This window comes from Denticeps clupeoides, chromosome 6, assembly GCF_900700375.1.
Source record: "Denticeps clupeoides chromosome 6, fDenClu1.1, whole genome shotgun sequence".
NCBI classification, from domain to species: Eukaryota; Metazoa; Chordata; class Actinopteri; order Clupeiformes; family Denticipitidae; genus Denticeps; species Denticeps clupeoides.
Genome location: NC_041712.1, coordinates 15,427,121 through 15,438,409, shown reverse-complemented (window position 1 = coordinate 15,438,409; position 11,289 = coordinate 15,427,121). Strand labels below are relative to the sequence as shown.

The window sequence follows — 11,289 nt, the reverse complement described above, 5'->3', positions numbered from 1 at the left end:
TTATTAAACGCAATGTTGCCTTGTTTTTCTGCGCAAACGTCGGCTTCATACTTAAGCAATATTATGCGGTGGGTTAACTTTAATATTTTATCTTTTTTTCCACCTCGAAGTCTCGTCCGATTATTGTTGCGCCAAATCTGAACCGGGTTTATTGGTGGACACACGGGATTTACCCGCATGATCATATTATTATTTTTTATTTCGATCGTTTCGTAATACGAAAAAAAAAAAACTTTTTTGTATAGTTTTTATTGCGGCCGGGGCCGCGTCGTCTCGGCAGCGCGCGCGCAGCCTCGTTATGCTAATTGGCCGTGACGTCACCTCGGAGTGAAAGAACGGCGCCCGTGCTGTTATAAAGGCGCGCGGCGGCCGCGCGCTCGCTCAGTGCAGCACGTTCCGCGGAGGAGAGAGAGAGAGAGAGAGAGAGAGGGATATATATATATATATATATATATAGAGAGAGAGAGAGAGAGAGACAACCCGGGGGAGGAATGATGCGCTTTTTTACTTGGGGATTTTCTACTTTCCTCACTCGGTGGATTTACAAATGCTGCCTGTGACTGAGCAGGTCTTCGGTGAGGAGGATATTACTCTGGGAATAATCTGAACCGCGCCAGAGCCGGGAGCGACACCCAAGTAAGTGCAGTAATAACCATAAGTATTAATAACAATAAAAAATCTCGCCCGGGATGGAATTAAGTAAAAAAAAAAAAAAAAACAACGACCGACCCCTGTTCGTTTATTTACATCATTGCATTTGCCGGGAGAATGAAGCGGTGGTCAGGACAAGACAGGAGAGAATAAATCCCTGGATCAGTCCGAGACACGTATGACGATAACACTAAAACCGAAACGCACGGATCTAATCTAATGTCACAGAAAGAAAAGTACCCAGCTATACCCATAAAAATGGCATTATTATTCGAAGTCGTATTCATTTTTTTTATTGTTAATGATGGGGTGTCGTGTGTGTGACACCGTGACCCGGTGACGTAGTTGCGTTTAAATTCAGATTAGATTCAAATCCACGCACTCGCAAGCCAGGTACTGTTTATCTGCGGTCCTAATAATAAGTTATGATTATTATTGCACGGCGATGGGCAATAACACGTTTACTGACGTTACTTAGGTCTTTATCGCCCCATTAAGATCTCCCGTCTGATTAAGGCAGGGAAAAATGTACAGAATGGTGATTTTCAGGTTGTAGACGCTCGCTGCAGGGCTGGTCCCCTCGAGGGGACATCTTTTAAACTTGTAGTGACTACCTGAGAGTCACAACTAGCTCTTTTGTTCCTCGGAGGCCTGCTGCACATCGCCTGTAAATTTATTTCTGGGAGAGCGATGAAGAGTCTTCATTGTCTTCCGGTGGATTTTATTGTCCTGGACATTCCTGAAATGGTCAGCGATGAGACATGAAACGTGATTAAATCTGGACAGCTAGGCCTGAAAAATGAGGGCCAAACAAGTGGGTTTGATGGAATGAACCCGAACAAATAAATACCGGTGTGTGTGAGTGTGTTTCATTTAAATATCCCTTTTGTAATAACTCACTGAATTGGAGTGACTGCTAATAAAAAAATTATAAATGAAAAATGTATAATCCTGGAGTAGTAGTAATTCCGTACACTTTTTGCTAATATGCTTCAATAAACAATAAATGACTTGGATTGCGACTGATTCTTTTGTTGTTGTAATCAATATTTTAACAGAACAGCCAGAGACGGGTAGGTGTGTGTCAGGTGCCATGTCCCCCGACTTCTGATCGTCACAAGTCCCGGCAAAGACGACGCGGAGCCAAGGCACGCCGTGTGTTACCGAGCTGTAGGCCCGCTGCTGGGTGTGACGCTGTTACAATGGAGAGCGTTTTCATCCCCCGGCTCCCACTGACCTTCCTCATCCTCCTGCTCTTATCCCAGCCCTGCAGTGGAATCAAATGGCTGTAAGTCCCCCCGCCCCCAACTTTCCCCCTTCTCGGCGAGGGCGCCATCTAATTTCCCCAGGCCTGTCCGCCCTTCTCCGTACCTCCGTTGTAAGTGTGGTGGAAGGCTGAAACACGCTGTTCTCTGTGGAACGAAACACGTTTCAAAATAAAAAAAAACATCCCCCCCCCCCCCCCCCCCCCCCCACATTCACTCCCTGTGTGTGGAACATTTGCACTGTTTTCGAGGCAGTCGTATTATTATTGCTGTTATTATCATGTAAAATCCGGGACAGGTCTGATGGGCGTTGTGAATGGGTTGAGTATAAGAGACGGCTCCGGCAGCTTCTGACAGGGTACGAGCCGTGATGCGAAACAGATGCGGCCATAAACACCTGCGCGCCATGGAACGCAGGGCGATGGAGGGCAGGGTTGCCAGGTCACGTTGTTTTCATGCCAAATTTCTCACGCTAGCCAGAGAAATAAAGAAAACTGTAACAAAATTAATAAAATAAAATGACTATTCTCTGTGGGTATGTTGGATCATTATTCATATGTATGAAAATGTGCTGATTTTTGTGTGCCACATATAAAAACCACTTGCTGATGAGATTATTTAATTTAAATTGCTGATTGATTTTGCATATTTAAAATGTCATTAGCGTATTGTTAATAAGCTTCTACCACCAAAACATGGGCTACATTATGCCAATGGGGCATTTTGGGGTGAGCGCCTGGACTGAAAGGTTTGGGAACACAGACGGTCGTTCATACCTTATCCCTTCTCGGGGCATGAAGGGATCGCCTTTTACTTTGTAATCCGAAACAGGCCAAGGTGTGAGGAGAGCAAACGTTTCTCATGAATCCACGTCGTCTGAGAGGGACGCGGTAAATCAGCTGGGTTTTGAAAGACTTTCCGTGACCCCCCCATCCAAGCTGCAGTTTTTCATCTTCAGCAGCCAAAACCTAATTTAGTTCTAGTGAGGGAATATTGGGTGTAGGAAAGAGGCGGAGAACATTGGAAGTCTGATAATCTGACAAGTCTTGGATGGTGGATGATGATAAATGCTTCCTCCCCCTCCCTCCTTGCCATTTCATGGTCACTGCTTGCCATTTTGTGGTGCTGAAGCTATTCTCTTTTTACTGGCTCGGCGCTTATTTTCGACTTGCTGCTTACAGCTCTTCCAAAGGTCTAAAGTGCCAAGAATGTCCCCCCTTCCATTAAATCTTGTTTTGATTGATTTCCACCGAGGATCGCTTGTTGTTTCGCGGCCTGTCTGCAAAGCACATTTAGCACGTTCTGATTATGTTAGATGTGTGAAAATAGCTGCATTTTTATTTTAAACTGCCCGTGGCACGCAGTCTTTTTCAAATTAACAGTAAATAACATTTTAATGGCTTTAGTGACGTTCAGCCCATTTGCATGTCATCACTGTGGCCATTACCATTATTGCAGGCATGTGTCTGAGGTGCATTGAATACACACACATGCTAACGAACTGATATCTGTTCAGGGCCTTGTCCCAGACGCCGCCCAGCCAGCACGTAAACAAGACTCAGCACTGCAAGCTGCTGCCCGGCCTGGTGTCCGCTCAGGCCCAGCTGTGTCGGACCAACCTGGAGCTCATGCAGACCATCATCCAGGCAGCACGGGAAGTCAAGAAAACATGCCAGAAGACCTTCGCAGACATGCGCTGGAACTGCTCGTCCATCGATGCCCCCAAATACCTCCCCGACCTGGAGAGAGGTATTTCTGAGCCCACATTAACCCAATAAAACATTTTTGATCGTCTTTTCTATGCAGTGTTTCTGCTTCTGGGGCCTTGTGGCAGGTAACGACGAAAATGTTCATATCATGGAAAAAGCAGTTGATTTTGAAATTCCATTGAAAATGTAACTTTCATGATTAACCTTCATATATGCTATATTATGAATTCTAATTATTTCAATTCCAATGATTGATAGAAAAAAAATCAGAAGTGTTTAACCTAATGATGAATACTAATGAAATAATGATTTAGCCAATCTGATTGCATATTTAAAGAGACTTTTGCTGAAAGTGTTTCTGTAATCCTACATTGTATTCAATAACATAATATGAAAAAAATGGCCTAGCGGTTAAGGAAGTTCGAATCCCGATCCTCCAAGGTGCCACTGAGCAAAGCACCGTCCCCACACACTGCTCCCCGGGGGCCTGACATGGCTGCCCACTGCTCACTCAGGCTGATGGGTTAAATGCAGAGGACACATTTCACTGTGTGTATCAGTCAATAAATTCTAATACATTTTCTCAGGATCCAACATTAAGCATACTTGTTCCTACCCAATGGCCTTTGGGGAAAAATTAAGTTCTAAGAAATTTTAGGCTGTTCTTAATCAGTGTTAACCTTTCGATTGTGACCTCACAAATTACAACAGATGCACAAACAGTCACATTATCTCCATGTGAACAGTCGGGTGCAAGGGAGTCTGTTTCATGCTCATTAATTCATTATTCTTGCGAAAAAAAGAAGACTCAGCACTCATTGTTGGCTCTTTGAAATAATTAAACCAATGGTCCCCGCTTCGTGGCCCTGAGAGCTCTATTCACGACTTCAGCGGGATCTGAGGAGTCATTCCAATTGTTTGAGGGGGAAATTTACGAGTGAGGCCAAGAGCCTTAATGGCCACTGGTGGTGGTCTCCGGGCTCACAGAGGAATGCAGAATGTGCCAACCAAAGGGTGTCATTCTTCTTCTGTGGCATGTTGCATGATAAAAGAAATCATCCATCCGCCCACCCCTAAATGGCCCAGCTCCCCAAACATTCGGTCTACAAAGCCTCACTCTCTGCAGTGCTTTTTGATGTGGTCGTGTACTTGGAACGAGAGTGTGAAACTGGCTTGGGTTTTTTTTTCGAGGTCAACTAACAATAGGTCCCATTCTTTGAGAGATAGGATTGCATTTGTCAGTGAGGATGAATAATTTTTTTTTTTTGTGCTGTTCCGTTTAAAACCCCCCAGTGTCACTTTTTCACGTTTGCATCCCGGATGTGTCGCTGTAATTGTTTCGTGGTTTTCATTTTAGTGAGCTTGAAAACCCTCTTTTCCGATAGATCTCTGGGCTGTTGATGTTTTCCTGTCAAGTCAATCAAGCAGCCCCATGAGACGATGTCCATCAAGAAAGCTAGCAGATGTGTGCGTGCCTGTTCTTTCTTTGTTTAATTGATCCAAGACCTGGAGGTCTGACATCAGTTGTGTTGCTCTCAGCATTCAGACGCGGCGAGTGTGACAAATGTCAAGTTGTCCGGGGAAATCCGTGCCTTTCGTTTGATTTAGACTTACACAAATCTCTCCCTGTCCTCCTTTTCCTTGTTCCCTGTCTTCTGCAGGCACGAGGGAGTCTGCATTCGTGTACGCCCTCTCGGCAGCAGCCATCAGCCACACAATAGCCCGGGCCTGCACGACGGGCGACTTGCGGCTCTGCTCGTGTGGCCCGATCCCCGGGGAGATCCCTGAGCCGGGGTACCGATGGGGCGGCTGTGCCGACAACCTGCACTACGGCCTCATGATGGGCTCCAAGTTCTCCGACGCCCCCATGAAGATGAAGAAGTCTGGATCGCATGCGAATAAGCTAATGCACCTGCACAACAGTGAAGTGGGCAGACAGGTACGCAGGGCTTTTTTCCCCACAATAATTAAACGTTTCATGAGCTGTACGTCGAGCGAAGTAAAGACTTTTTCCGTACCGCCTCCAAACTTCTAGGCTCTGAGAGATGCGCTTGTGATGAAGTGCAAGTGTCATGGAGTGTCAGGCTCCTGCTCCATACGTACCTGCTGGAGGGGTTTGCAGGACCTGAAGGACATTGCCATGGACCTGAAAACCAAGTACCTGTCAGCCACCAAGGTTGTGCACCGGCCCATGGGCACCCGTAAGCAGCTGGTCCCCAAGGACATCGACATCCGGCCGGTTCGGGAGAACGAGTTGGTCTACCTGCAGAGCTCACCTGACTTCTGCGCCAAGAACGACAAGCTGGGCTCTTTCGGCACCCAGGACAGGTAAGTTTTGCACCGCTTTTTTTTTTTTTTATTATTATTTGCTCAAACAGTACAATAAAAATACAAAATGCATAAAAAGTTCTGGCTACTTCCTGGTACGGAGCAATCCTGGAAAAAACCCCCACTGCGCCGTTCTGCGCCGGGCCCTCTCCCTTCTAGGATGTTGATTTAATTAGCCGCCTGAAAAATCTCCCCGGTGGCACCGTTTTGATTTAACAAGCTCTGATAAAGCAAGTGGGCCCCGAGACAGGCTAGTCTGTGGTATGTCTGTCCATGTGTCACCGGCGTGGCGGCTGTGACCGTGCCGTGCTGGGCCTGTTATCAGAGGCCGTGAGTAATGCGGTTATTCTTGGTCCTGAGTGCACTCAGCTGATACTGGTTTCGCGAGGTACGCGTGGAGAAAGGAAATAGCCTCACAAAGTTCAGGCAAAAGCAATTACAATCGCCGCTGATTTATCCGCCATGAACCGGATTCAGATCCTGTGATAAAAGCTGCTGCGTGAGCGAGTGAGCGAGTGGATTTCATTCTTGTGGAGTCCGGATACGTCGGCCCTGGTAAACACGCGGAGACCGTCTGCCGGCTGAGTCGGGAGCGTGCCCGCCACCAGTAATCTGAAGATGTGCTGTGTGTCACATGCACTCAGCGCGTGCGGCCGTCCCCTGTCACCGTCGCGATAACGCTGCTCGGACACGCCACCAAGGGTATATATTTAGTATTTTGTGTGGCAGCCGTGGCTTAATGCTGACAGGGACAGGGGGGAAAGTGTGTCCTGCCCACGGCTCAAGTCTAATTTCAATTCACTGTACCAGTATTAGCAGTAAATGCAGCACTGTGGCCTAAGCATGGTCGATGGGCAGGGGTTTAAACCATTCAGAATGTGTGAGAGCTGTCAATCATTGAGCTCCTCTCGATCTAAACTCTGAAAAAACACCATTAAAGATCATGCTTGAGGTGACAAAAACGAAATCATCAGCCTACAACAAGTGGTTCTTTCTGGCTTTATCTATTTGCATAGAGTGCTAGATTTTATGTTGTCATTTGTGTCTTTATTCATTGATATATATATATATATATATATACACACACACACACGTGCTCCACATCAGCTTTTAACACTGATTTTTCAACACACTATGAATCTTTCCCTTTGTAGAAAATTGAGTTTTCAAGACCAATCTCAGCCTTCACAGTGGTGCAAGTACACATCTGGTTTAAGACTTCTGCACCAGCGAGGCTTCCTCGAGTCTTGTGGGCTACGAGGATATTAGAACGTGCGCTTTGATACCAGGCGTTTACAGCAAGTTAAGTCACAATAACATCCCAGAGGCTTAGCAATGATCACTATCACAAAAGAAACAAGCACTGTGGCCTCTACGGGGAAAACGCGCCACTGGAAGACGGGGCGGCCTCAGGCTGTGGAATACTCGGCACATAATGTTGATGTGTGACTTGTATGCTCACTTCAGGAATTTGAGACAACGCAGGATCGTATCAACCCAATAATAATGTCCAAATTACTGCAAGGGTTAACCACCCCGGGAGAGGCGTCCGCCCCCACCTCTCTTTACCTCTTGCCCCCAACCTCTCCCAGCCATCAGCTCAACGTCTCTCTCACCACTTAAGCCATTAACTGCCGCACAATTATAAAACAGCGCACTTATGTGGACCGAGCCGAAAAGCAGCGGGGGCGGGGAGGTTTCCCTGGCGTATTAAGTGTGATTTATGACAGGGCTATTCTGCGCTTACTTAAAATGCCCCGGGCTTCGGTGAATGAGGATCTTCGCGAGAACCTGCTTTTGTTTAGGGCCGACGCCGACCGCTATGCAGTCCGGTGCCTCATTAATAACCGTGCTGGACGTTGCTTTTGCCTGCCTTGTGCACAACAGTTCGGCTTGTCCAAAGTTTTTATGATGAGCCAAGTCGGAAAATGTTTCTCAGCCAGTGTGTTTCTGTGTGTGTGTGCGCCTCAAAAAGGCCAAAATGGCTGTTAATCCTGTGGTGGTGGTAGGGGGCAGGCTCTCATAGCGGCTCGCCAAACATTTTAACCCCCCCCCCCCCTCCCCTCGATTTCTTTCTCTCTCCCTCTGCCCATCCCAGACAATGCAACAAGACCTCCAGCGGCAGCGACAGCTGCGACCTGATGTGCTGCGGCCGCGGCTACAACCCCTACACGGAGCAGGTGGTGGAGCGCTGCCACTGCAAGTACCACTGGTGCTGCTACGTCACGTGCAAGAAGTGCGAGAGGACCGTGGAGCGATACGTCTGCAAATGAGCTGCCGCTCTGTCCAGCACCCCTTATCTGCCAAAAACTCTGCTCTGTGCCCCAGAGCGCCGTGTCCCCCCTCCCTGCCCAAGTCCAGGCCATAGACAACCAAAGCACTAGTTTACCAAGAAGGCTTACTTTTGTTCTTAAGCTTTTGTACATTGTTTTTGTGAGGAAAAACTTTTTTTCTACTTTTTCAATTACCAAAACACACAAGCTGGACTTTATTTTTTGAGAAAGCTGATATGAGCGTTGGGAAAATGGCTATTGTTTTTTTTTTTTCACTAAGACCGCCGTCCTGCCACGTATATGAACTTTTCAAGTGTGCATACAGTTTCCTTATCTGGATATCAAAGGTCTATTTTCATATTCATTTATTAAGAATAATGAGGTTGGATTTTCTTATCTAGAGGCAAAGCTGCTGTCTCGGCACAGTAGGAGGTGTTGACTTTTTGCTGGTGTTGACTTGAAGCATTCTCCTGAAGAACTATATCCTGGATACTCCTAAGGACCCACAGGTTGCCATCTCTGATGCTACTCTTTCCAAGTGACAAAAGCGAATGGGAAAAGACTGAGAAAGAAGAGACAAAGGAGAAGTGGTGCTGCGAAGGGAATTTTCTACAGCACAGCACTCATGAGGAACTGTAAAATAGCTGTATTCAAATTTCAGTACTGAGGGACGCCATTGGGGAAAGCTTTATTTTATATATATGTACGTATATATGCCTGGGCGAAGGACAATGAACACTATGTGCTATTAAACAATTTTATGCTTTGCCAGAGTCCAGCGCTAACCTTTATCAGAGCATTTATAGATTTATATATAAATATATATGTGGTGTCTCGGTATTACCACATAATGAACCACTCTCTGTGGATGTAAATACTGTCATTTTTGTATGCTGAATCAAAAAAAAAAAAGAAATATTTATAAAATAATTAAAGAATCTTTTACCAAACCTTTAAACTGACATGAGAAAATGGTTCATTCCTTTGGTTGAGATTTAATTGCTTTCTTTTATTTTTCCTGAATGAATATTGAATTAAACTAATTATCAGCATGTTTGGTTTGAACAAAAAATGTTTAACTCAAACGAATATGATGTTGTGCAGTTGGGAAAATTATTATTTTCTGAGAGTTCTTATAATTGATATGGACTTTTAGAGTTTTCTGAGAGAATTTTGTCCATGAATGTGTGGTGAACTGCTACCCTTGTCCCAACCCAGGACATTTTCTCCCTCTAAAGAGGTTCTCGTGATATCAAGTGGTGAGAATTAGCCTGCATGGGGTTGGAGCTTAGAGCCTTGGCCACAGTTCTCTACTAGCACAAGCCCAGCACCTGTTGGCACTACTGACCAAAGATGTGAGAACCCAGATGCAACCACGACGACAAAAGAAACAAAAGATCAATAAAACGCAATTGTTGTATTGATTTATATATTGCCTTGGTTGGAGACAGAGGCGTCTGTTTCTGATCGGGAGGCATGCTCGAGCGATTAATGTCTTCTGCTGAGTGTCCCACTAATGATGGAAGTGAAACCCTTATAAAGTAGAGCATTCAACTTGAAACTCAGCCAAGCCGTGTCAGAGATTCATACGGGTTTTCATGCTGCCATCAACTTCAGCCAAGAAAAATGGCTGCATTTTAATATACACTGAGGAAAACTCTTCAGCAGAAAAAAAAAAAACGTTTGTACTGCAGGATGCAAAAAAAGGGAGCCGTGCTGGTGTACATCGCCCTGGAAATCTTTTACACAAATTTACCATGGATCCTAAAAAAATAGCGGCACAGGAGATGACATACAATCCTTCCAATGGGCCCATGTGAACTCTGTCGGTCATCCTCCTGGATTAAAGACCATTTGGGTGAAGATAGACGCTGTCGGGTCTGGATGGGGGGAAAAAAAGGAGGAGGAGAAACTGAGTCTCAGGGTGGCAGAAGTAGCAAAGGCACAAAGGCCCCTGGTACAGGCAGTGGAAGGAGCTTAGGGTCCCCCTCGACAATTTGATCTGATGACAGATTCGAGGACCTTTCAGTCTGTGGCATTCCCCAGGCTGGCTGGTGGAGGAACCAAATGGGGCAGGGCGAGACTGATGGGTTGGCAGGGTGCTTGGTCTGCAGCTTGACGGAGGCCCAGTTCGCATGAATCATGCTGGTCTGCTTTGTGAGAGGACACAGGGTTGGCTATGGACAGAAATGACAGAGTGGGGGAGCAGAGGGACACGGAGGGGTGGAAGATCCTGTTTCCAAAATGCTTCACACTCTGCACATTTGTTTACCAGGCCACTGAGGCTAATTTGCATACAAGAAAACATGTGAAAACACATTCAAGCTGCTGCTTCATACTCAAGCTTTCAGATCAGGAAGTCTATTCTGCACGTCCAACTGCACGTCCAACTTGGCATCTTCCATAACATCTCAAAATCTCAATATCTTATGCTTCATAATTAATAATTGCAAATCTCTATTTCTGGTACAAGGAAAATGTTTTTTTGGTGGCAGAAAGGTCTTCACATCAATAACATTTCCACTGAAGCTAATGTAACCCGTGATGATGTGGTCTCTTTTGGACATTCCACATTCAGTAATGAGAAGTGGTGGTTAGCTGAGGTCCATGTATCAGTGGAGGCATGTGCTATGGGGGCCTGACAAAAGCCTGGCCAGCTGCACTCCTGGTGCAATGGTAGCAAAAAATGTATTGGAAATAAAGATTCATTTAGATGCCAATTTGTACATAATGTACATAATTTTATGCAGGCCGATAATTTATATTCACAGGATTAATGCCCTCATTTTAAGTGTAAATTTCTTTGCTGTGTGTAATTTGTTTGCGCGTTGTGCTTTTGCCACACTGTCATCACATTTCTAACCAGCTGTAGCTGGGTTTGGTGAATCCTTCGTGATACTGAGAAACCACACTCATTTTCCCACTTCATAAATTTTAGGCAACAAACACCAATTAGGGATTTTCAGCTGTTTTTAAGCACACATAAGCATGCTGGTAGTGTCGCGGTCCTAAAAAAAAGTTCTATCAAGTGTTCTGCCTTGCTGCCCCAATTGGATTGACCCT

The 11,289-nt window shown here is 45.6% G+C and overlaps 1 protein-coding gene across 1 annotated transcript; it reads left to right on the top strand.

Moving 5' to 3' along the window:
* Nucleotides 1–398: 398 nt before the first annotated feature.
* On the top strand, nucleotides 399–9,184 carry wnt11 (wingless-type MMTV integration site family, member 11). Its single transcript, XM_028983740.1, has 6 exons — nucleotides 399–636; nucleotides 1,710–1,939; nucleotides 3,433–3,665; nucleotides 5,287–5,564; nucleotides 5,661–5,953; nucleotides 8,052–9,184. The coding sequence occupies exons 2-6, from the start codon at nucleotides 1,854–1,856 to the stop codon at nucleotides 8,224–8,226; spliced, it is 1,065 nt and encodes a 354-aa protein (XP_028839573.1). The 5' UTR covers nucleotides 399–636; nucleotides 1,710–1,853; the 3' UTR covers nucleotides 8,227–9,184.
* The last annotated feature ends 2,105 nt before the right edge of the window (nucleotides 9,185–11,289 follow it).